This window comes from Phacochoerus africanus, chromosome 8 (genome assembly GCF_016906955.1).
Source record: "Phacochoerus africanus isolate WHEZ1 chromosome 8, ROS_Pafr_v1, whole genome shotgun sequence".
NCBI lineage: Eukaryota > Metazoa > Chordata > Mammalia > Artiodactyla > Suidae > Phacochoerus > Phacochoerus africanus.
In genome coordinates this window covers 137,950,543-137,976,839 of record NC_062551.1, presented here as the reverse complement: position 1 = coordinate 137,976,839, position 26,297 = coordinate 137,950,543, and the positions used below count along the sequence as shown (strand labels likewise).

The 26,297-nt window shown below is 40.6% G+C and overlaps 1 protein-coding gene across 1 annotated transcript; it reads right to left on the bottom strand.

Annotated features, from left to right (window-relative positions):
- Positions 1-496: 496 nt before the first annotated feature.
- Positions 497-26,245, bottom strand: CRYZ (crystallin zeta). Its single transcript, XM_047788631.1, has 9 exons — positions 26,171-26,245; positions 20,363-20,486; positions 18,633-18,785; positions 14,506-14,669; positions 9,595-9,646; positions 5,491-5,640; positions 1,994-2,095; positions 1,802-1,897; positions 497-1,366 (listed from the first exon to the last, which is right to left on the bottom strand). The coding sequence occupies exons 2-9, from the start codon at positions 20,471-20,473 to the stop codon at positions 1,202-1,204; spliced, it is 993 nt and encodes a 330-aa protein (XP_047644587.1). The 5' UTR covers positions 20,474-20,486; positions 26,171-26,245; the 3' UTR covers positions 497-1,201.
- Between the last annotated feature and the right edge of the window lie 52 nt (positions 26,246-26,297).

Here is a 26,297-nt window from a genome sequence, read left to right as displayed (position 1 = left end):
TAAGACCTGTAAAGGAATAGTGAATAAACTTGGGAAAGGCTAACAGCAACAACACTTCAGCCATGGCACACAGAGCCAAAGGCCAATGATAGCCCTCAATTATAGAATTTATCAGTGCTTTCTGTTCACTATTAAAGCAGGATTCTACATTCAAACTAGAAACTGTCATTCAACAGAACAAATCCAGCCAAGATAATCAACCATATAATACAACAAAATGTAGGACGTTGTGTCCACATGAAGAAAAACAAGAACAAAAATAACAATCCAACATTTCCTAGGACATGATATTGATGGCAAAATTTCTACATAACCATCACTTTATTCCTTTGATAGAAAAACTTCCAACACAGAATGCTGTTAGGAATAACTATTTGGTGCTATGTGAAGTGATGCAAGGCAAGTACTATACATAAGACAAACTAGAAAAACAGTTTTAAATTTCCTATGGAATTTATTGCAGTTACCACATTATAATAACAAAAGCAGATCATTCTTAATGTGTTAATTCATTTATTAATTTAATAAAAATATACACTCTTCATCATACAAACTGAAAATTCTAAATCCACTTTGAAGTTGAATCCATCAAAAAGTACCTATTTGTAAACTATGTGCCTACTATATTATACCAAAGATAAAGCTGCTGTCCTCACAGAATATATGGACTGCTGGTAATCAATCATTAACGTACTGAATATTCTAATATTTGGGGAAATACTGGAAAACGAATAAATTTCTTTGGATGTTATCTTGCCCTCTGAGAGATGTATAGATCTAGATGAGATCAGTTTTGGTGAAAAGGGGTCTACTTCAGTCCAGAAAACTTTCAGAGTCCAATATAGTTCTGGACTAATCAGACTAAAGAAGCTTTATAAGGAGAAGTAGGCTTGGAAATCAAGTAGTGTTATTTTGAATTAGCATGTCTTCGTCAAAAGTAGGGAATTAATGATCAAGCATCAGTTAGGAATTTCTGTAATGCGCACCAATGCCAAGAGACTACCAACATTCTAGTTCCTATTAGGATGACTCCTTGATGAGGTGGTAGGCATAAAGAATACAGCCAGCCACAAAGTAAACCATACTCCAATGCCTGTGATCTCTAAGGATAAAACTTTGTTTTCAAATATAACAAGATCACTGAAACGAAAGGATGCTAATTAAAGCATCTAATTACATAGGAAATCTAAGGAAGGAGTAATCATTTTAAGAGAAGGATCATTTTCCCAGTAGCCCCACGGCTGTGAATGATGTCTTCATGAGCCTGGGCCGCCTTCTCCAGTGGATACACAGGACCTATCACAGGTCTCAACCAACCAACTTCCATTCCAGCTTGAAGGGCTGCTGCCAACTGCTGAAATTCCTCCTAAGGCAAAGAAAAAAGGGTTTGTTTGTTTGTTTGTTTGTTTTTTAATAGAGGAACATAAGACTTAATTTTCAGAAGCATTAAAAATTTTCAGAATCCAAGAAAAATGCATGGCTTTTGTCAACTTGTCCAGAACTATAAAGAAAGTAGTTCTCTGCAGGTTAACTATCAGTGCAATTTGTCTGCAGCAGCCTCAGTTTACAAGGCACCTGTTGTCCTAAAGTAATTAGTAATTACTAATGGGATCTCTGTTCTCTTTCATGAGTGCTCTAGCTTGGAAAATAAATGATATTATCACCCTAGTTATCTTCCAGGGATTAATCCTTAACCCACTTAATAACTAAGTTTAACACTGACCTAAACTTTCAGTCTGCCTGACAAGGAAAATTGCATCAGTGTTTAAGTTACCAAAATCAGAGTCACTTCTTTTCCCACCTTGGTTGATGAATAGAGAGCAACTCCTTTTATGCTAGATCCCTTTGTCATAGTGTCCCGAGGGTTTATTTCAATAGGACCTCTGGAGCCAACAATCTAGTATGAAAAAGAAAATGTTTATCATTAAAGATTACTGCAAAATAGTGTTAAATTATGGTAAAACTTCAAAATGGTTTTTAAAAAAAGACTTACTATTACTCGTCCTCCATGTGACAAAAGATTCAAATCATTGCTAAGATTTACATTAGCTAACATTTCAATAATCACATCAATTCCTTTTTCACCAACAGATTTCTATATAACATAAAAGAATGCAGAGTAGATTAGGAAAAAAAAAAACTGTTATCACATCCCCATGTATTGCAGAAATGTTTCAAATGACATGTTAAATTTTAAAGACTAATAATGCAAATTTTAAGATAATAATGATGATATAATTCCAAGGCATCAGCTAAAACATCCAAATGATAAAGATTTATATTAAATAAAATAATGAAATAAAATTGCCTATAATTTTCAGGTGCTTAAGACTCAACTTGTCTATAAAACACTTTTTCCTTAGCTGAAAATTTTCTATATTCAAAATGTATTTTAATAGAGAAAAAAACAAGCCAAAAACCCAAAACAGCAACAACAAGGTTCCCATTTTTTTATTAAAAAGCAAAAAAACATAAGAAAAAAATCATTGACTGGTGTGACAGGATTGTTTGTGTGTGTGCATTTAATTTTGTTCTAAGTGGTTTACAATCAGATTGACACTTCTTTTAGGCTCTCAGATGTTGGTTTCAAACATCTAAAATAAGCTATACATGTTTACTTTGTATTCATTTATCTTAACAACAAAAAAAATGAATACCTGTGTCAGGCATTGTTCGAGGTCCTAGGAATGTCAGGGTGGACCTAAAGAGCTCCAAACGAAGTAGGAAGAAGGGAAACACTACAATCATGTGATGTGCTGGGCTAAGTACTGAATTAGAAATAAGCTATAGGATATAAAGGGAAAAGGGAAAAGTTACAATTCTGATCACCTGTAAAGGTCAAAAGTAACTGCACAGAGATGATGAAATGGCCCCTGATGGATGATGAGTAGGAGTTCTTTAAGTGAAACAGAAGAAAGAGCGGGGCAAAAGGCAGCCAGACACGAGGCAGTCAGTCTGGACAGAAGAAACAGAAAAGCAAAGATGTAGGAACTAGGAGTTCAAGTTGGAATTGGAAGGCAGCCCAGCAGGGAAGACAAGCTGGAATTGGAATTGGAGGACAAGTTGGAATTGGAATGCAGCCCAGCTTCTGGGAAGGTGATGGGGGAGGGGGAGAAACAGGTAGAAGACAGAAGACTGCAACTTGGTTCAGATTGAAAATGCACTGAATGCCATGTTAAAACATTTGGACTTTTATGGGGCAGGTGTTCCTTAATTTTCTTGTGCCGGGCACTGTTTTAGGCACTGAAGTACAGCAAGGAACAAGAAAGATGAAAATTCCTATTCTCCTGGAGCTCTCTTATTTCTGAAGACTTATTTCTTCCTTTTTTTAAAGATAGAGAATCATATAACACTGGAAACAGGAGAGAAGGTGCTCAGGAGTCAAAGCTGGAGAAGATGAGGCTAAACTACGTTACCTTGGTGGCTGGAAAAGAGAAACAGAGACATATTTCAAAGGCATGTCAGAGAGGAAACCAACAGATGAGGGACCAACTTGATGGGTGGGAGGGAGAATGGTAATTAAACGATGGGAATAAGGAATGAAATGTGCATTATTGTCCTGGGGGCCCAGATGAGTGATAAGGTCAAGCAGACTGATGTCGTAAGGGAATCAGGCCAAAGATGGTGTTGGAAGTCACTGGTATAAGAATATGTATGAGAAAGAGGAAAAAAAAAGAAAAAAGGAGTCCATTGTGGCATGGCAGAAATGAATCTGACTAGGAACCATGAGGTTGCAGGTTCGATCCCTGGACTTGCTCAGTGGGTTGAGGATCCGGTACTTCCATGAGCTTTGGTGTAGGCCAGCAGCTGTAAATCTGATTTGACTCCTAGCCTGGGAACCTCCATATGCCCATATGCTGCGAGTGTGGCCCTACAAAGCCAAAAAAAAAAAAAAAAAAAAAGAATGTGTACAAGATAGATCTGTGTAGCATCAAAGAGAGGAGACCAAGGGGAAAAAGCGAAGGAGTATCCACATGTAAGTACCATGAAGGGGAAGGAGACTTAAAGTCAGAGAAGTGAGAAGAGAACCACCTTCCAGAAGGTGTAGGCAGGAACTGCTCCTGAAAGTTCAAACAGGATGAGGACAGAGACAAGAGCAGCTAGCTGGTAGGTAATCAGAGGCTTATCAGTGCCCTGCACAAGCAGTCCAAGTAACTGAGGTGGAAGCAAAGTGCAATGGGAAGTAAGGGAGGAAGAACAGTAAGTACACCCCTACTTTCTCAAGAAGTGCGGTGGTAAAGGGGAGAGAGGTGAGAGGGAGAGAAAAGGTCAAGAGAATGTTTTCGGAGAATGAGACTCAACCACAAGGAAGCAGTAGAAGAGATGGAAGTTACAAGGCCTCACTTCTTCAAATGAGACTGCAAAACAAAAACACATTCTTAAAATAACTGGCCATTTATCTTCTATGTAAATACTCTTAGACTCTTAGATAATGGTATTCGGAGTATATACTCAATTGAAGCTTCCCTTGACATATAACAAAGGGGTGCCTTTACTTTCTTGGCAAGATGATTTAGGGGTAATAAACAAACTCTCACTCTCATTTTTTCTCAGTTTGTAAAGACCCTGTTTACACAGTAATGAGTAATTGGAAGATCCTAATTCTTTCTCAACATGAGCAAGTAGTTTGAAGATTGACAAAGTAATCAGTGTTTAGTTAAGTGCTACTACAGTACAAACGGAGAACTTCCAGAATCCACTTGAATTCTGCTGTAGAAATGGACTCTATGCAACAATAAATTCTATCTCATCGCTTTGGATGAGGTAGTGGTCCTCCTCCAAAGCATCCAGCAAACAAATAATATTCAAGCCCTAGGCTAGTCAGACCCAGTGTGTAATCTGTGGATAACAGTACCTTCTATGGAAAATTGACACCTATGTCAATTATATTAAGAAAAGCTTTTTGTTGCCAGAGGTGGAGTAGGGGGGTGGGGGATGGGTGAAATGAGTTAAAGGTGGTCAAAAGGTGCAAACCTCCAATCATAAAATAAGGAAGTCACGGGGATATAAGTTATGGCACAAAGAATGTAGTTAATAACACTGTATTATATCCATCGAAGAGAATAGATCTTAAAAGTTCTCATCACAGGAAAAATATGTATGGTAACAGACTTATTGTGGTGATCATTTCACAATATTCACAATACACATATAAATATATATATATATAAAACCCTTCACAGCTGTAAATATGATGCTGTGGCTTTACTTAAAATGTGATTTGCATCAGAGAATATCAATGTTTATAGCTATAAGCCTCTAGAAAGGCTTATTTTATTTGGTAAAAATAAACCTGACAAAATGATAATGAAGTTTTGAAAATTAGACATCTCCGATTTTTAAATTAATTAAAACTTTAAAACACACATAGGCAAAAAAAAAAAAAAGAAACAATTTTAGGAGAGTAGTTGAAGAAAGAACTTAAAAAAGAACATGTAAGTCTCCCATGAAATAAAAACATACATTCATAAAATTATAGAACAATTTTACCTTAATTTTATCAATATAATTAACTTCTCTGTGATTAAACACTTCATGGGCTCCATTTTGCAAAACAATGTTTTGTCCTTCCTCAGTACCAGCTGTGCCCAAAACCTTTAAGCCATAAGCTCTAGCAATTTGGCACGCTGCTATTCCAACCTGAAAAACAAAATACAGACCAATAGTTTTAGATTCTTCACATCTTTGCAAATGTGAAATATGTATAATGAGCCTATCGTTAAGAAATTTAAGAGTCTAAACAATGACATAAGAACAACAACAGCTAACTTGAGTACTTGTAATATTATGCCAGGTGTTACACTAAATGCGTTTTACACATTGCTTCATCTCATCCTCACAATAAGCCCATGAGGTAGATACTGTTATTGTCCCTGGTCCACAGATGAGCAAACTGAAGCTTATATGTATAGAAATAGGAGGTGGACCACAGCAGACTGTAGAGCTTGAGTTTATAGACTGCACAAAACGTTCACTGACCATCTGCTTTGTGCAGAAGAGAATGGAGTTTAAAGATGATCAAAACACGCTCACTGACCACATACTTTATTTGTACATATAAAGTACTACATAACAAATGTAAGGCCTCTACCACTTTAGTGGGAGAGAGGTACACAAATGGGTAAGTTAATTTATTCATTACTATAATGAAATTTATTGTTTACTATATGCTGGACATGGTTCTTCATGCAAGAAACTTACATTCTAAGGAAGGGGTGGGGGAGATAATAAGCACCCAGACAAATAAGTGAATAAGGTAGATTCAGAAAATGAAAAGAACTTGAAAAAACAGCCTATTGGGTTATAAAGAGACATGGAAAAGGGCAAGTTAAGTCATCAGGAAAGGCCACTTTGAAGAGATGAGACCTGGATGAACAAAGGCCCACCATGGGAAGGTCTGCACAGCCTCCTGGAGTATCAGAATGGTTGTGGCTTGAGGAGTTCAAGGGTCAGAGACAGGGTCAATGTGGCTTGAGGGTGGGCATGTAGGAGAGAGTAGATGAGGCTGGAGGGGCACAGAGAAGCCAAGGCACACAGAGCCTTGGATGTAAAGGCTTTGGATTATATTTAAGAGCAATGCAGAACTACTAGAGAGTTGAAGCAGGAGAGGGATAGGATCTAAATTAAACTTGGCTTTTAAAAGAACACCAAAAAAGGTGGGGGGAATGGGAATAGGAAGACCAGGGCTTCCTCATAGATTGAAGGCGGAGGTGAGCAAAAGAGAGAAATCAAGGATGTCTCCCAGGCCTCTGGCCACATTAACGGGGTAGACTGACTGGGATGAGGAGGGTTAGAAGGCACCAACTCTGTACAGTGCTCACCTAACTAAAGATGATCAGTCATCAGCCGAATATGGGTTTGGGCTTAAAAGAACTCACAATTGGAAACATAAATTTGAGATTCATCAGTTTATAGAAGTATTTAAAGCCAGAGGATTGGATGAAATCACTAGATAAATGTGCTTAGTATAAAGGAGAAATAAAATTATTGCAGGAATCTAGATAAAAGCAATTAAACTGCAATACTAGGAAATACATCTTCGATCACATGCCAAATGAATGGCACAGAGAAGTGCCACATCCATTTAGAGCAAGCTTTCTCAAACTTGGCACTATTGGGGCGGGTAATTCTTTGCTGTGGGGGCTTATCCTGTGCTTTGAAGGATGTTTAGCAGCATGGGTAGTTTCTGTCCACTGGATGCCAGACTCCTTTATCCAGCTGTGTCCCCAGACCCTGCCATATGTCCCTGAGGGGGAGGAGAGATGATACAAAATCTCCCCTTATTCATAACCACTGATTTAAAGAAAGATAAAATCACCATGGATTGGGCATAATAGAAAAGAATTTAAATGAAAAAATGATGATAGAAACTAATTAAAATTGTAATAGAATCACAGGCTCGCAGGCCTGAAATAGACCTTTGTGTGGCATAAGGGAGTGATGAGCCTGAACCCAGCCAGTTGAGTTACGGTGAGGGTTTGTTTAACTAAAACAAACACTCAGAACTCACTGTCTACTGAGTGTGAGAGACATTCAATTCTGTGAAATAATATGGCACTATGGGGTTAGCACAACTGATTTTTGCTACTTTAATTTTCAATAATAATTTTTTAAAAAGGGCCTCTACTAAAACCACATTTTAACCTAAGGGTTAATGTAAATATTTCTCCTTATGCTGTAAGTATTTGAAAGGGGCACTCAAGAGCTATTTTAAAGGTGCTATTTTTTCTATTCTTGTCAATAATTCTACTAACAATATTCCTTCAACAGATGATGTAACCATTATGGGTCAACTATTTTTCTTCTATTTATTTTGCTGACATTGAAATGGGGCACTTCCCACCACCAACATACCTGGATGATAGCTGTGTTCGAAAATTCGACACCATTTTAAATACACACCATAATCCCAAAGGAATTTGATTTAAATGAGGACAGAAAGTACAAACAGAGGCGAGACAAAAACCTGGTACTGTTTCCCTCTGATAGGGCAGGGAGGATCAGAAGAGCTTCACACACCAGGTCGCCAGCCTATCCCAGCCAGCCCTGGATTTAACAAACTCAGCCAGCACAGAGAACACGGTGGATTTGCCTTTTAAAAAAAAACCATGATGAAGCGACCGGGCTCTTTATAAGAGGGTAAAGGGAATAAAAAAGAGATTTTCTTTAAACTCTTCTCTCCCCTTCCTACTGAAATCTCCTCCCTTTGATACAGAGCACAAGGTTAGCTCTCTGAAAACCAAAGCAATTTAAATAAATGCATGTTTGACAGATCCTTTAGTTATTCAGGATTAAACTGAATTTAACACCAATTTGAATAGCCTCTCTGGTGAAGCTAAACAATGCGAGTTTTTGACAAGGTATATCTGTCATATTTTCTCTAGCTCCAGAAAGATAATCTTGGTGTTTTTTAATAAATAGTCTGATCCATACAATCCTGCAGCAACTGATCTTTTGGAGGTACATAGGAAGCTGGGTGTGAAACCTTTGATTCATCCGTGTAAAGTAACAAACACACAGAGGTCTGAATTCTCTGCTTGTGTTATCTGGCCACCATTACAGGCAAATTCACATCTTCAGGATGCCTCTCATTAGTCCCAGAACAATGTGCCATTAATAGGTTACTACTTCCCACCTACTCTCTAGAATACACCGTGCTCTGAATGGCTTTGCCAGCTTCCTCAAGGTGAGCCATCCTGCCCCAGGCCCTGTATTTTAAAAAGGCGAAGTCTGGTTTCCAAAATTTCTAAAGCCTCTACATGCAGGATAGAGGTCATGTGGATTTCCTGTTAAATTCCAACCTCAGAGCTCTAACTTTTCCTCTAAGCTCCTCAGAGGCAGATTGACAGCCAGTTTCTTGAAGAGGTTTCTGACAGCCCTGCGTTGGGTGATTTCACTGAAGGGCTGAGGTTATAAATTCTGAGCCCCCCCACATCAGAGTTTTAAGCCGTGGGTTGTGGTGTTAAGGACACTGTGCACTCCATGAATGTCATCAAAGCGCAGCAGGCGAGCAGGGGCAGGGAGCTAGAAAGGAGGAAGCGCTCACAGTGTGGCTTTGCAGTGCTGTCTGGGGCAACAGAGGTAAAGCTTTAATGAGCCTTAGTTTCCTTATCTAAGGGAATAGGGAATTTTTATAAACCTTAAGGAACTGTTTAAAATTCTAAATAAATATTCTTATAACATTTGCTACTTGAAGAGAAAAACAAAGCCAGTTTATCTTGGTCTATACCCAACACAGGTGGAAAACCTAATGCATAACATTTTTGATGGGGTAATCTGTTGAATTTATTAACCAAGAAATGCTAAACTAATGACAGGGAGTCACCTTCAGAAGACAAGAATTTTAAAGAGGTTTCAAAAGAAAAAAAGCACTCTTGACTCTAAATTTGGCTTTTAAAAACAACCTAAAGAAAATGTGAAATTTACAAAGCTTTTTTTTTTTTAAATAATAGTTCATTTACAATGTTGTGCCAATGTCTGCTATAAAGCAGTGACCCAGTCATACACACACACACACACACACACACACACACACACACACTCACTCTTTGTCTTGTAAGCTCTTTAAAAAATAAACTTAAAAGAATTACTTACCCCTCCACTAGCCCCATGAATCAGAACAATTTCTCCAGCTTTCGCACAGGCACTGAAAAAGAAAGCATAGGTTCATTGCCTTACTTTGGAGCTAATTAAGCCCAATGTTTGTGATAATGCATAAAGAAATCCTACCTTCAGTTCAACTAACACTTAACCAAAGAGGAAACTCACTGATACACAACCCAAGATCTTCTCCAGGCTCTAAGATGTCAAACAATGGTTCTTCAGATAAAGGACAACCTTCATTTATTTACTCAAGAAATGTTTATTGAGAGGCTATTCTGTGCCAGGCACCGTGCTGGATGCTGAGATCATGTTCTAAGAGGCCTTGCAGGTTAAGTGAAATTGCTTATCTGAGAGGAGTGGGGTCTTTCATTCATTCTTTGAGTGGGGTCTCAAAGCAGGGTTATTACAGCTCAGTCTTTATTCCATGGTCCAGAGGAATACCCAAGCAAAGAGAGCCACTACCCTCCTCCTTCCCCAAGCCTTTGAACATCTGGCTACGCAGCCTATAAGCTCTCGGCTCTGAAAGCAATGCTGAGTCAGTGATGGTAAGACAGTAAGAAATACAATAAAGCCTGTCACATGGGTTCCCCTGTCACTCTCTAAAATGTCTAGACCCTCTGGTGAAATAAGATTCTTTTCACTTCTTACCACTACTTTTCTACTGCACTGAAAACAAGGAAGGTGCAGCAGGACAGAGGGGATGCTTTATCATTCCAGATGAACAGTGCTGGCGTCACAAGCCAGCAAGGACTGTGACCCAGATCTGACTCTAAGGGAGGATCTCTACTCACTAGGACAATGGGGGTGGCTGCCCTGAACAGACACTATGTTCAATCTCAGGGTGAGAACACAGTATCTGGGAGTTCTGCTCAAGGCCCTGTGCCAACGGCAGACAGATGGCAACAGTGAGTCAATAAATGTAGTTTCTCCCACACACCTGCCTGGAGATGGGGGTTGAGGGCAGTGAGCTAAACTGAGGGTTTCGGACGATAAACTGAGATAGCTACTACCCACCACTTTGACATTTTCAAAAGTAAAATACAAATGTAAGGGACTAGGATTATTAATGCTATACTACGGAGTATGAAATACTTCCCAATGATTTCTTAAAAAATCTTATAGACAGGAGTTCCTGTTGTGGCTCAGCAGATTAAGAGCCCAACGTGGTATCCGTGAGGACATGGGTCTTGGCTTGGCCTTGCTCAGTAGGTTAAGGATCTGGCTTGCTGTAGCTGTGGTGTAGGTCGGCAGCCGCAGCTCCATTTGAACCCCTTGACTGGGAACTTCCAAAGGCTGCAGGTGCAGCTATAAAACAAAATTTTTAAAAATCTTATAAATGATTCCTCAACCACTAAGCACATTCTCCTAAATCCCTGGACCTGCAGTGGGTGGAAAGAAAGCAGGCTAACCCTCCCTGGATCCCATGGCTACAATCCTTCTATCCTTATGTAGAGTCACCATGATGGTTAATTTCATGTGTCATCTTGGCTGGGCCGAACATTCTGGATGTCAATCTAAGCTGCAGCCATGGCAATGCCAGATCCTTTAACCCATTGTGCCAGGCTGGGGATCAAACCTGTATGTACCTCCAGAGACCCAAGCCACCACAGGCAGACTATTAATCCATTGTACCACAGCAGGAGCTCCATGAAGGTACTTCTTGGATAACAGTAGACTTTGAGTAAAGCAGATTATCTTCCATAATGTGGATGGGCCTCGCCTAATCAGTGGAAGGCCTTACGAGAACAAAGAAGTACTTCTTTCAGAGCAGGAAGGGATTTCGCCAGCATGCTGCCTTGAGATTTGAATTGCAACTCTTCTCAGGTCTCCAGCCTGCTGGTCTACACCATCAGATTCTTTAAACTCACTGGGCCTCCGCAAATCAATCCACCGATATCCACATTCCGTTGGTTCTGTTTTCCTAGAGAACCCTGACTGACAATCCTCTGCCTCTGGGGCCCATGGCAGGCCTCGAGAGTGTGGCCAGGCCTTCCCTGCTGTTGCAGTAGCCTAGTTACTGAGGACTGGGGCCTGGCACACAGGTTTCCTCTTCCACCCTCATCTGGGAGATTTCAACACTCATGGGGGAAGTAACCTCCCATCACAATCCCTGAATTCTCCTCCACTTTCACCATTCTCTCTCAGGGCCACACCCAATAAACACACCTAAGCCATCCACCTGAGACCCCAATAATCAATATTATGACAATAATCTCCTTCCTGATTCTGTAAACTCATATTCTCTTGAAATGCGTTCCTCCACGTTGCAGAGATCGCCATCTCTCCAGGGCTCTAGTTCTGCCCTCCTGCTGCTCCTGGCCTCACTTCCTCCCGTAGTCAGTCAAGACCCCCGTGTACCCTGCCCCACCTTCTCCCCCCTTTCTCTTCAGTGCTCTCATTTCCTTGCACTATTCCATTCTGCCACTAATATTTCAGCCCTGGGTTAATATTACAATGCACAATCATGCATTTTGTTGCCACTACAGTTTTGATTCTCAAAAGATCACTTTGCCTCCTATTTAATTATGAAAAGTGAGGCAGTCACATGTGAGTCCCCTCCACACCCACCTCCCTGCCCACACCTTCCCATAATCACACCATCTTTACCTCTTCCAGGTATAACAAACAAGCTCTCCTTTCGATATCTGAAGCCAGTGTCTCTACTTTTGTCTTAAGTCCTTTCTTTCTTGCCTTATGCAGGATCTTGCTCCATCTGCCACCTCCCCCTTTTCCAAACCCTTCATCTCTCCCTCTCTGCTAGATCCTTTCTCTGCTATAAACACGTTTAAGTCCTGTTCACACTTAAAAAAAACTCTTTAGTTCCCACAGTCTCAAGTGCCCCCCCACACTGCCTGTCAACTCCCTTATTTATTTATTTATTTATTTATTTACTCATTTATTGTTTTACAGGGCTGTACCTGTGGCATATGGAGGGGACCCCGGTGAATCAGAGCGTTGGCCACAGCCACAGCAACACCACATTCGAGCTGCATCTGCAACCTACACCACAGTTCATGGTGGTGAAGGATCCTTAGCTCTCTGAGTAGGGTCAGGGATTGAACCCACATCCTCATGAATACTAGTCAGGTTTGTTACCACTGAGCCACGAGAGGAACTCCAGCACCTCCCATTTCTAAAGAGTTGTCTCCATTCAAGAATCAATTTCCTTTTCTTTCTTCAACCTACTCAATCAACCTTCAGTCCACAACTCTACTGAAAGTGATCTGACAAAAGCCACCAATGACCTCCTAATTTACAAGCCCAGCTGTTATTTTTTTCCAAACAGACCTCACTGCTGCACTTGACAGCTAGCTTCCCTCCTCAGTAGCAACTGCTACCCCTCGCACTACCCACCCTGACTACACACTTACTCTGTGCTATGCTCACACTAAGAGCTTTACGTGCGTTACCTCATTTAATTCTCACCACTCCCCATGAGGGATGTGCTGTGCTATTATTATCTGTATTTTTCAAATCAGCAAACTACAGCTGTGACAGGAAGGTAATGTGACCATGGCAGCTAGAGAGTATATAACCTGGGTCTTCCTAGCTTCAACACAGGCGAGCTTAACACAAGTTTCACAGACACGATGACCTCTAGCCTCTGCTGGCCTTGGGATACACTCCCTTTGCTTCTCTGACAACTCTGTCCCCTTGTGCTGACCACACTCTTAAATGTCACTGTTCACTAAGGTTCTATTCTTACTCCATTGTTCTTCTCACTCCCTGAGGGATTTCAATGCCTTCCCTTTCGTCAACCCTCACCACATGCTGACAGCCCCAAATTTCTATCTCCAGCCTTCGAGCTTCAGACTCTTTCATCTGACAGGCTGCTGGACTTCCCCGCAACCATGTGTGTCGAGTTTCACGTCCAAAACTGAACTCAGTTTCCCTTTGAAACTTTTCCTTCCTTCCCTTTGTCAAGTTAAACATTACCTAAGTTATAAAGCTCTAAGTTTTCTCAAGCTCTTTCTCTCTTTTATTCTCTACATGCAAACACTCATGAAATATTTCTGATTTTACTCCCTAAATAGCTGTCCTCTCCTCTTCACCTCTCCTACCATGACCCATGCGCTGGCCCTTAGAATTCTGCCTCTTTCTCCATTCTTGTCATCACATCCATTCTTCACGACCCCAATCCCTTACGGAAAAATGTGTGAGCTCTATAATCTAGCTTTTTACAATCTGAAGTCATTTGATAATGACAGCTAACATTTATTGAGAGTTTACTATGTTCCAACCTTATCTTTCACATTTGCCTTGAAATTGTCTATCCAACAAAACCAAGTTGCTAGAGCTCAACCCAGATACCATGATGTTTCCCCCCGCCACCAGCTATTCCCACTGTCTAGAATGTCCTCTCCACTTCCAACTACCCTTCCCCAGGATAATTCCCTCTGATATTTTTCAAGTACCTAGGGAATTTGATTAAAACATGGAATTTGACCGGCCATAGAAGTTGACCGGTGGGTCTCAGGTAGAGCCCTATACTTGGCTTTTAAGTTGCAGTAGTTAGTTTCCGGGGCTGGAGAACCAGATTTTTGAATGATGGCTTTAAATTAATGCAAGTCTTACATTGCCCATAAATCCCTGGGTACATCTCTACTACTAGTCCTCCACATTATTAATCAGCATTATGACTCTTGTCTACCTCCCTTACTAGACTGTGAGCATCTTGAAGACAAAGACAAAGACACTCTTTGTATCCTCAGGGATTAAGACAATCTCCCAATCATCCAGTTTCTGCTCCATGATGCTTAATGGTAACTAAATGGTAACCCAGAATGACTGACAGATAGATGAACGGGTGGTAGGAAGGATAGTAAATTATATATTATCCTCTTCCAATTAATACTGCCCTCCTCTGATGCTGGTTGAAAAACTGACAGAGTGTGTTGTTACCTGTGGAGCAGAGCAAGACAAGCAGTAAAATATGGGATCCCAATGGCAGCTCCTTGTTTAAAGTCCAGTTTTTCTGGCAGCATGTAAACAGTGTCGTCGGCTGCTAAAGCATACTCCGCGTAGCCCCCGGAGAGCGTCCTGACTGTGAAAACTCTGTCACCTTTCTAGAGAAAGAAATAATTTAATAAATGCTTTAGCGATTAAAAACGCTGTCAAAATGAGTTCAGTCCTTGACGATGCAACTTTATAACAAGAAATAAGTGAGTATTTATATATTGTCTTCTACTCCCTAAGGTCTCATAAAAAGAATTTCAAGATGCTGATCATTTTTAAATATTTTATTAATGGAACTAGTAAGAAGGAAAATCAAGGGAAATAGGAAAAACAAGAATAAAGAGAACATGTAGTGTGGTCTAATGCTGAGGATAACTAAACTTTACTGGGAGCTTACTGGGGCACTGCAGGAAGTGTCTAGTGAGTATTATCTAATTTGATGTTCACAACAGCCTATGAGGAAAGCACTTTTATTATCTCGCTTTAGTTAATTCCGCTACACAGATGAGGAAATTGAGGCACAAAAAAGTTCAATAATTTGCTCAGATCAGGTAGTTAGTAAATGGCAGTTAATATACACCAATTTTTTTCGGGGGGGGGGGGGGAGGATCCAAAAGACTAGGGAGAAGAAAAAAATAAAATGTAAGATTTCTTCCACACACAAAATGTCTGATCTAAATCCTCTCCATAGTTTTCTTCCTGTATGTCCCTCATTTTTCAAGCATATACCAAAAAGCAGGCAACTCTGCCTAGATCCTGACAGCAAAGATGAACCAGGAAGGGATCTGGATCCGTCACAGCACCAAAAACACTACAAACTCTCCATAAACATCTACTGGGTCCTTGCTACTGAAAAGCAGATGCATAACCAAGGGTGAGTGATACTTTCAGACACCACAGGCCTTCCCTCTGTGACATGCACATGAGGGAAATTAGACTGCCCAGCACACTCACCTCCCTTATCTCTTCTTTCTTGGGGAAAACAAACAAACAAACAAAACAAAAACTAAGTATTCCTTGGAATACGCAAAACATTTAGGCAATAACTCTCAATATACTTAAATTTGTCCTATGATTAGTCACTATGTAGTGGAGTAGGGACAAAAAAAGACTCAAAAGGCATCTAAGAGTCAAAGATAATGTTGCCTGCAAATGGTCAAACATGACTAAAAAATCTTGTTTTTAAGTTTAAAAACATGTTGCATTGATTGCAATAAAATTCAAACTTGTTCGAAGAATCCACTATGAAAGGCAGTACTGTAAAGGATATTAACAGCCAGACCTTCTCCCTAATCTCAAGCTCCAGGAATAGGGAAGAAAATGACAGAAATAATTACAAAGCAAGGCAAACAAGACAAACCACCAAAGATGGGTACAAGCAAAAGAAAGGAATTATGTCTGAGTTGAAGGAATGAAGAATAGCTTCACTAAGAAGCTAGTATCTGGAGTGGGCTTGGAAGGGTAGGACAAGATTCTGAAAATGAGCACTGGGAAGAGTCCATGGATGAAGAAAACAAAATAAGCAAAGGGCCAGTGGCAGGAGTAAGTGTCAAGAAATCACCAGCCTTCATTTCCAACAAATGAGTAGTCTAGTGTGTGGATGTCATGTTTTTAGGAGACAAAATGAAAAGAAATGAAAGCTGGAGGTTTTATCCCCTTGGACACATGTTTATAAGTTTCAGTTGAGTTCTGCCAAACAGAAAGAGCCAATAGGAACAAAGACACAGAGATAAAACAACATGTGGTATGCAGTGAAGAACAGTTATTACTAAAGAATAAGGTACTAGGTGAGACAGCGTGGAGATAAGAATGGAAATATGGGAGAGAACACACAGAACAGTCTTCTTTTATCACCTACGCAGTTTCAACGATAGCCTGAAATGTAAAAGGAATTAATGCATGGATTAGAATAGAGTTGTAAAACAGTCAGAATTACATTTTAGAAAAGTATTCCTTATAGAGCAAGGATAGGTTCAAGGGAAAGGAGAGAGGGTGGTAAGTGAAGTGTCTTTTATGGAAATCCAGGAGTTCCTCTCATGGCTCAGCGGTAATGAACCTGACTAGTATGCATGAGGGTGTGGGTTCCATCCTTGGCCTCATTCAGTGGGTTAAGGATCTGGTGTTGTTGTTTATTTATTTTTATTTTATTTTATTTTTTTGGTCTTTTTGCTATTTCTTGGGCTGCTCCCCCGGCATATGGAGGTTCCCAGGCTAGGGGTCTAATCAGAGCTGTAGCAGCTGGCCTACACCAGAGCCACAGCAACACAGGATCCGAGCCGCGTCTGCAACCTACACCACAGCTCACGGCAACGCCGGATTGTTAACCCACTGAGCAAGGGCAGGGACCGAACCCGCAACCTCATGGTTCCTAGTCGTTTTCGTTAACCACTGCGCCACGACGGGAACTCCAGGATCTGGTGTTGTTGTGAGCTGTGGTGTAGGCCACAGACACACCTCATATCTGGCATTGCTGTGGCTGTGGGATAGGCTGTAGTTCTGATTCAACACCTAGCTCGGGAACTTCCATATGCCAGAGGTGCAGCCCTAAAAAGCAAAAACAAACAAACAAACAAACACACAAAAAAGAGAGAAAGAAAGCAAAAAAATTCCAGGTAAGAGACTATGCACCGCAGGTCATGGGGAGGGAGAGAGAGAGGAAAGGAAACAAATCTAGTCTTGTAAGGAGAGCTGAGTGAGGGAGAGTGAAGCCATAAGCCTCAGCCCCCAAGACAGTCATATGAGAGAGCAGAGGGTCTGATGTGAGAAAAAAAATAAGCTGTTTTAAATGCAACAAGAGGTTCCTGGAGGCTGAGCACGTGGGTCCCTTGCCCAGAACACAACTGCCTGTGATGATATAACTGTTCCACATCTGCACTTTACAATAGGGCAGCCACCAGCCACATAGGTCCATCCCGTATGAAAGAGAAACTGCACTTTTTAATGTTAATTGAATTTGAATTTAAATAGCCACCTGTGGCTGGTGGCTCCCGTATTGAAAGCACAGGTCCAGAGCTTCATAGAAGAGTCGAAGCTCAAGATAGCACATGTGCTAATGGAAACCACAGGAGTGAAGAAGGCAGACAATACACAAAGCAGAGTCCTGGAAGGTACAGGGAACTGGCAACACCAGGATGTGAGGCACCTCCAGAGAAAAAGCAGCTTGAGGGAGGCTCCCCAGAGAAAAGGGGTAAAGACAAAGGGAGAAAACCATGTCACGGAAGATGAAACAAAGGTTTTTTTTTTTGAAAAAAGTAAGTGGCTGAGAATATCAAATGTCATAGAGAAGTCACAAGAGACCCATTAACTCCAGAGATCTACAGGCCGTTAGTGACATTAGCAAGCATCTTTTCAGTGGAGCAGTGAGTGCAGAAGCCAGCCTGCCACAGGCAGAGGGCAGGAAAGCTGTGGGAATATGTCTGGCTTCCTAGGCTGGGGCCACGTTAATCTTTACTGTCTCAGTTTGATTTTGGTAAATGTGCTGCCATAGTTGAACAGGTCAAGGAATGGTGGGGGAAGATGCTGGAACAGGAATATACTATCTATGTTTTTATGTCTTCTGGCACATAAGTAACAAAAGCCCAGATCATAACATTTTCCCTGACTCAGTCACCTCGGTCTATGTCACAGCTCTAAAATGTACAGTTGACCTTGTATTTTTTTCATCTTTCACTTGTTATTCAAAAGAATCAGTCTGCCCTTTATTCTGTGAAGTTGCATTCAGAGACGGAATAAAAAAAACTGTGTTGGCTGCGTATTATCAAGAGCTAAGAAATAGTATAATTTCCTTGTTTATTTTCTTTCCTTCTGTTTTTCTGTTAAATCAAAGGATCCTGGTTCAATTCAGCGGGGATGTAGAGATACAGAAATTACCCAGTGCTTATTCCCAACAATGCAAACAAGCAAGGTCTCTACATAAAAGATACTTTCTTTTTTGACTAGAGGAGTCCCCCAAGTGGCAGAAATTGTGTAATGGGCTCTTTCAGAGACTTAAGTACAGATACATTGTAAAGTTAAAATGTTTAAAAAAAAATGTATATACTAAACCGAAATAGAAATAACTAAAAATGTAATACCTTGAAAGAAGATACATGCTCTCCAACAGCTTCTACTATTCCAGCCACATCTAAACCAGGAGTATAGGGTAGAAGTGGTTTCATATTGTGAGTACCAGAGCGAATATACGTGTCCACTGGGTTGACACCACATGCTTGGACTTTGATTAGAACCTGCAACGACAGGGCACTTTAGTTCACACGGAGCATTTAGTGACCATTCTGCTACGACTAGAGTGATGATGGGAGCTTAAAAAATGGAAAGGAAAACCCTACTTTCCATGAGCTAACAGTCTAGTTGTACAAACCAACAGATAAATGAAAAATAAGACAGAATGTTTTATGTGCTATATTGAAAACCTTTGGGGAAAAGAGTGGTGGAAATATCTGAGAGGATGTGTTGCAGAGACCTCTACGTGCTCACGAAACTTTTTTCTTTCTTTCTCCCCCTGGGTAGGTAATATATTCTTTTCTGGCTCCTTCACAGTTATGAGAAGCCAGATGGAATGTGGACAAAATAAGGAGAGTTACTTTCAGGCCTGGCCCACAGAGACTGTCCCAGGCAATGCAGAGGGTTCACCGCGACCTCAGAGGAAAGGTGGTGAAGGTGACAGAGCCACATGATGGAAGTCTGGGTCCCTAAATCACTGCTGGCAAACTATCCACCAACCTTGTAGAATTCTGGAATTTAGTGAATGAGAAATCACTTTCTATTGTTGAACCATTGAGATTTTGATGCTACATCTATTAAAAAGCTAATTTTACCTTAATTAATACAGATTGATTGCTTCTGCTACAAGAGTAAGGAAAGGCCTTACAAAGGAAGTGGTATTTGAGCTAGGCCTGAAATCATAGAATTTCTTTCAGAGTGGAAGAAAAGGGGTATTTCAAGTTAAAGGAATAATATGTACAAAGACAGAAGGAATGAAAGGACCTTTGGGGGAAGCCAGATAAAGCCTGATGTTGGGGAGTTCCTGCTAAGGCACAGTGGGTTAAGAAGTCTGGCTATAGCAGCTTGGGTTGCTATGGAGATGCAGGTTCAATCCCCAGCCCAGCACAGTGGGTTAAAGGATCTGTCGTTGCTGCAGCTGCAGTGTAAGTCACAGCTATGATTTGGATTCAGTTCCTGGCCCAGGAACTTTCATATGCCACAGGCATGGCCTCAAAAAATGCTGAATGTAGGCACAGCAGTCTACTGAGAAGGAATGATAAGACTATTTTTTACCAAATTATGGCTAAACTGTAAATACTCTCACAAGGCTTGCTAGACTTGGGAGCCATGAAAGGTAAAGTAATACAAAAATACAATTTTTATTGAAAAAGTCTATTGATAAAGTCACCAGAAATGATTACACTACACATTTAAATTATCTTATATGTGAAAAGCATGTATGTGGAAGAAAACTGTTTGCCTACTGGGCACAAAATAAAGATCATGAAAGTGTGTAATAGAATAACTTGTTCAAAACTACTTATGACTCCATTCAGAAAAATGTGATTATTGCATGGCAGAGATGATTCTAAACTTCAAAAATTTTCTTAGATGTTATTTATTTTCATACATTTACTTCACTAATTAGAATTATGTTATCTTTGTCAGGGCTTATAGATGTAAGCAGCATAAACTCTGTCCTAGCTCAGTGTCTTTATAAATCATTGTGAGTCTGCTCCTTTTGAACATTATAAACTTGATGTGCTAGAGACACATACTCAGTGTTAACTATTGCCTGTGTTTAAGTAATGATTTCTACCTGATTGTCCTTTGGAATTGGTATGGCAACATCTGACTGGAGTTTCATCACTTCTGGCCCACCAAATTTAAAAACTCTAATAGCTCTCATCAGCCTCTGTGCAGTTGCCATGGTGCTCTAGACACTAAGAAAAAAACAAAATGAATGTATTGTCATACTGTTTCTAGGCTATCACTGTGTTTTTTCTCCTGCAGGGGGAAGATCAAACAATTTTTCAAACAACAATTTAAATCATGAGCTTACCAGTGATCTCATTTCATGTTTAAGAACCTTTCATCTTACAAATCCTTCAGCTACAAACAAAATACTTCATATTACTTCCTGTAGGGATTCAAGCCTTCAACAGGGGAACACAGACATACAAACAAAAACATCTGGCCAAATGTAACATGATACAATATCTTAGGTTTCCTTCTGTGTAAGCTTGGGCTGCAATATCTTGGAAATTTTAGGACCTAATTTAAGTTTCCTTTACATTAGATAAACAGAACTTTTTTGGTTAGATTATGTAATATATCTCAAATACAAGGAAAATATAAAGAATAAACACTTACCTGCCACTGAGGTTTAACAAATCGTAACACTGTAAAAACCTAAAACATTATAGATCTAACTATACCCCTGGCCTCCTGTACACATCCCAAAATCCATTTCTGTCCCAAGGTCTTAAGTGACTTCTGCAATAAACTCAGTAACACATCCTTCTCAGGCATGATAAAATACCACTGCCATATATATATGCAGTGGTAAACAATGTGACTATTTTTGCATGTTTTCAAACTTTATTTAGATCAGATCATATTGCACTGAATTCTGCAATTTGCTTTGTCCTCTCACCATTAGGTTCTTGAGACTTATCAATGTTGAAACATTGAGCTATAAGAAGTTCATTCATTTCGACAGTGGAGGAAAAACAATAAAAACTAAAAAGAGGAGTTTCCGTTGTGGTTCACTGGATTAAGGACCCAATGTAGTGTCCCTGAGGATGTGGGTTAGATCCCTGCCACACTCAGCGGGTTAAGATCCGGTGTTGCCACAAGATGCAGCCTGGGTTGGCAGCTGCAGATACACAGGTTCAATTCGGCCCCCAGCCCAGGAACTTCTATATGCCGCAAGAGCAGCCCTGAAAAGAAAAAAATAAAAACATGAACAAAAACTCAAAACACTGCTTTGTATGCAATCTCTTGTAAATCACAAGGTAATTTAGTTAACCTTTCTCTCTTCCCGCTGTTAATATTAAAATGAAAACACAGTTAAACTCTTAGAAAAGGTAAAGAACATTTATATAAATTGTAGAATTGGCTAACTGTGGAAATCTTGTACCTATAGAGATGCAAAAAAAAAAAAAAAAGGGTTTGACTGATCTCCAAAGTTTTATTTGTGTGCTATGACAATTTCTTAAGATTAACCACATCAAATACTGTTAGACTCTGCCATCACCAGGAACATCTTTGTTAGTTCTGGAATAATCATATTCACCAACCACAAGCAGTTGAAACATCAAAAAGAATTGCAGAAACTAGGACCTGAGATGAAAGAATTCAGTATTAATTTACTGAATTTACCGTACTGAAGCTTGACATGGGACTCCTCAGAACAGAGCCCATGCTAATTATAAAACGTGTGGAGGGAATCAAAGCACTTCAATGGTGTGACTGATGGAAAGTTCTTGATATGATTACCCAAAAGTGTCATTTTAAAACTCTTTATTTATAATGGTTTAATATTGTACCTAGCACAGAGGAAAAAGTAAACTCTTCATTGCTAAATGGTTGCTTAGCAATGATATATTCTGAAGGGCAGCCCTCTTATAAGAAAAAGGGGGGCAGAAGGAGGCAGGAAGTCCCCTGCTCTGTGCGGGTAACTAAGCAGTAGTGGCGGGGGCAGTCCTGCACAGAAAACCAGGACTAGGAAGAGGCAGCTCAGCCTTACCCACTCAGCAGTTTCACTACTACACTTCTAGGAGGGTCTTCACGCAAGCTGAAGAAGAAAGTGAAAACATAATAATAAAGAAAATAAAACAGAAACAGGAAAGGTTGTCCAAATCAGACTTCTCCATTCTGAAAATAAGAACACAGGGTTTTGTTTTGTTTTTTTCCTTTTGGTCTTCAGCATGGTGTTGTGGCTTTGGAATCTGACAGCTCTCCATAGGAATCCCAGATCTATCACTACCAGTCACGTGGCCTTGGGCAAGGCAGTCACCTGTTTTGAGCCTCTTTATCTGAAAACTGAGTTCCTACTCTGGGTTACTGTGCTAGTGACATGGCAAGTATCAAGCACAGAACCTGGCAAATGTTTACTCCTATACAGAGATATCACTGTCCCTTTCCTGTCTATTTTCTCCTTTCTGATGTCTTACTCATTAAAACATTCTTGGCTGTATAATTCTATCATCATCATCATCATCATCATTTATTTATTTATTTATTTATTGCTTTTTTAGGGCCACACCCATGGCATATGGAAGTTCCCAGGCTACAGGTCTAATCAGAGTTACAGCTGCTGGCCTATACCACAGCCACAGCAACTCAGGATCCAAGCCACGTCTGTGATCTACATCACAGCTCATGGCAATGCCGGACCTTAACCCACTGAGGGAGGCCAGGGATTGAACCTGCAGCTTCACGGATACTAGTTAGGTTCATTACGGTTGAGCCACAATGGAAACTCCGTCACTGCTGATTTAACTGAACAATATTTCTAGGACTCTTCTTGTAAAATCAAGTCCTTAGCCTCCAAGAGTTCACAGTCCAGAGAATCATTTACACAAAACACTAATACCAAGCATTGGTTGTTATTCATTGAACATGTATTTTTTTTAACATGTTGGGTGAGTTAGGCACTGTGCCAAGGCAGAGAGCACAGAGGGCAAGAACAATCCCCAGCCCTGCCTCACTCTGCCCTAATCTACACTGGCCTCTAGGCACACACACTGTGTAAGAGAAACTCTATGCACTTTCGCTACCTACCAACCTCCCACCTATTTATTTCTTTCAAGCTCTCACATCTATGCCTTCACCAACAGACATCACTATTATCCTCAAAGATTGAAGCAATAATAAAAGCAAAATTACCTTGAAATAGAATCTGTCAAAAATAGGTAGCACATATATTTTCTCCATCCAATTTTAATTTGCAAAGTTGGGAAAAAATAACAAAGCAGATTCATCCTTAATCCTGGATTTAGAAGTGTCCCCTCCCCACCACCTTGCCCAGGACTACACCTTTATCCCACGGAGTCTGTAAGGAAACTGGGCATCACCTTCACAGCCCAGACCTCTACTTTGCTTCTGGTGCTCTTATTTCCCACTGAGCCTCTACCACTATGACTAATCACGCTCTAATTTGCACTCATTGTCTTTAAACCTTCTCAACTGGTTGTTATTCACTGAACACAAGGTCATCATCTGCCTCATGATATAGGTGCTATGTTAAAAAAAATAATAAAAATAACACAACACACTAATAATAATTCTTAAACTTTTGCAATACCTGATTTCTTCTAAAAAGTATATCTTTCACATCCATGATATAAATATTTTCACAACAGGTAGAGAAGAAACGGTCATCGAAACCACCATTTAGGAGTTCCCTTGTGGCTCAGGGGGTTAATAATCCAGCACTGTCACTGCTGTGGCTCTGTTTGCTGCTGTGGCACAGGTTCAATCCCTGGCCTGGGAACTTCTGTATGCCATAGGCATGGCAAAAGAAAAAAAATGAAAATAAAACCACTATTTAATCATATGCAGAAGTGGAAATAAAATCTCTATCCATTGTATGTAAGAGAAAATATTCAAGGGGTTAAAAAGACTTACCAGGGACACACTGAAGCAGAGTAGGAACCCAAGTCCCACATCTTAAATGTTGTTAGATATTTTTTTCCTTTACTGTACAATCCTTTTTATCTCACCTTTTGAAATACTGGCATTGAGGACCTTTAATTTCTTAGATACATAATTTGTAATAATGATAATGAGATGGACTGAGCTTTTTTAGGGCAGCACCTGTAGCATATGGAAGTACCCAAGCTAGGGGTCAAATCAGAGCTGTAGCTGGCGGCCTACAGCAAAGCCACAGCAGTGTAGGCAGGATCCAAGCCACATTTGTGACCTACACCACAGCTCACAGCAATGATGGATCCTTAACCCACTGAGCGAGGCCAGGGATCAAACCCGCATCCTCATGGATACTAGTTGGGTTTGTTACCACCGAGCCATCATGGAAACTCCCTGAAAATTTTCAAATGCCCATAAATTAAGGGATCTACTAGTGATACACAGGATGTGATTCCATTAGGAAAACTGACAATTACCTTATCTGTAAAATGGGGCCAACACTCCCTAGCAGAGGATCCCTGTGAAGACTAACTGCAACAGCACATGGTGAGTGCTTCAGAACAGCCTGGCTGCTCTAAGCTCTACTCTTCAGAATAAATCACGTGCAGTCAGCAGCACGCTTGTCACACTGTGTGTGTGTTTTTAATTAAGCTCAACTTGAAATGGGTTTTTCTATTTATCAAATATAAAGAATCTACAGCACCTTGGTTTAACGTTTGGTTTTACTTTTCATCTATGGAAGGTTGCCAAGCATACTTTGCAAATGGAGGAAAAACAGAATTTAAAATTTGTTCTCAGTGGTCTCTTCGAAGCTATGCTTAAATGAAAATTAAAGGGAGCGGAAATTGTTGGAAATCCATTTTAACACAGAATGAACAGATCAGTTCACAAAGCTGAAGCAAAAGCACATTATGAGAAAAGCAAAAGAAATTCTTAAATAACACTTAAATCAGAATATCTAGCAAAAAAAAAAAAACTTGGAAAGAAAAATCAATCATTACAAAATGTGCCTCTGTTGATTAAGAATTACTTGGGTAAGTATATTATTTATTAGTCTTAACCTAGAAAAAAATTAAAAATAAAAGTAGACAAAACTCTCCTGGCTGGCTAGGTGACCTCGTCAGCTAACTTCACTGACCTGGATCTCAGGCCCTACTTCAGATAGGAAGGGGTGGAGGAGGAGCTGAATAGGTAATTATTCGAAACCCCTCCAGGTATTCTGATGAAAAGACTTCTGCAACTGGCAGAGCTGGGGGAGCAGAGCTCAGGGGAATTTATTTCTGCTGACCAGACAGGCATGGCGCTTCCAGCGGTTTCGGTGGGAATCACGCAACCATTTCCACTTGCTGAGGACAAACAGTGCAAACTTTAGCCTTGAAGTGGTTCAATCATTAACACACCTTCCTTGGTCTCTGAGATAAGTCTTCTCTAAGAACTGGTTTAATATTTAACGATGTTAACAGAGTATTATGTAATTTTAATTCTTCTGAAGATCCTCCTCGTTGAGGGCCACGAGGGTGGTGGTGAAAAAAATCTACACATTTCTCTCCAAAAGTAAGACGGCAACTCTGAAAGCAAAGCAAGAGCAAAGGCTTGACAGAAAAGCAATAGGAACTCGAAAGGAGAAATGGGCTCCTCCAGCTGGCGGTGGACTGGGGGCCACAGCGGCCGCAGGAAATCACAGCCCAGGCAGGGGTGCGGGGAAGTCAAGCGGAGAGCAGGCGGGGGGAGTATCAACGGGCGCCCAGCAGTGGGGCGGAAACAATGACCCTGCTGGAAAGTAAAGCTGAGCCCCCAGGACCAGCAAGTAAAACTGCCTTGGTGACTTGCAGCCCCTGGAAGGGAACGACTTTAGCCACCAACTCCATATTCACCGATTCCCCTGGAAGACGGAATACGGGGCAGAAGTGCAGTCAAAATTCAGCTCGGCTCCTTTAGTACCAGCGGCGGGGAAACTCCTTTAACCACTTACCCAGGTCTAGGGTGAGAAACCAAAACTTGCGACGATTCTCTCAGATGTCAGGCGGGAAAGGGGCGGGCCCGGCCGGCGCTGCGCTTTCAGGCTCCACCTCGCCCCGCCCCCAGGGGCGGGCCCGAAA

Excerpts from the sequence above, each read along its gene's own strand:
- CRYZ (XM_047788631.1), bottom strand. The coding sequence starts at position 20,473 with ATGGCAACTGCACAGAGGCTGATGAGAGCTATTAGAGTTTTTAAATTT. Across the intron at positions 14,670-18,632 it reads AGCATGTATCTTCTTTCAAG|AAAGGTGACAGAGTTTTCAC; the intron begins GTATTACATTTT and ends TTCTTTCTCTAG. Across the intron at positions 5,641-9,594 it reads TTCATGGGGCTAGTGGAGGG|GTTGGAATAGCAGCGTGCCA; the intron begins GTAAGTAATTCT and ends TTTGTTTTTCAG.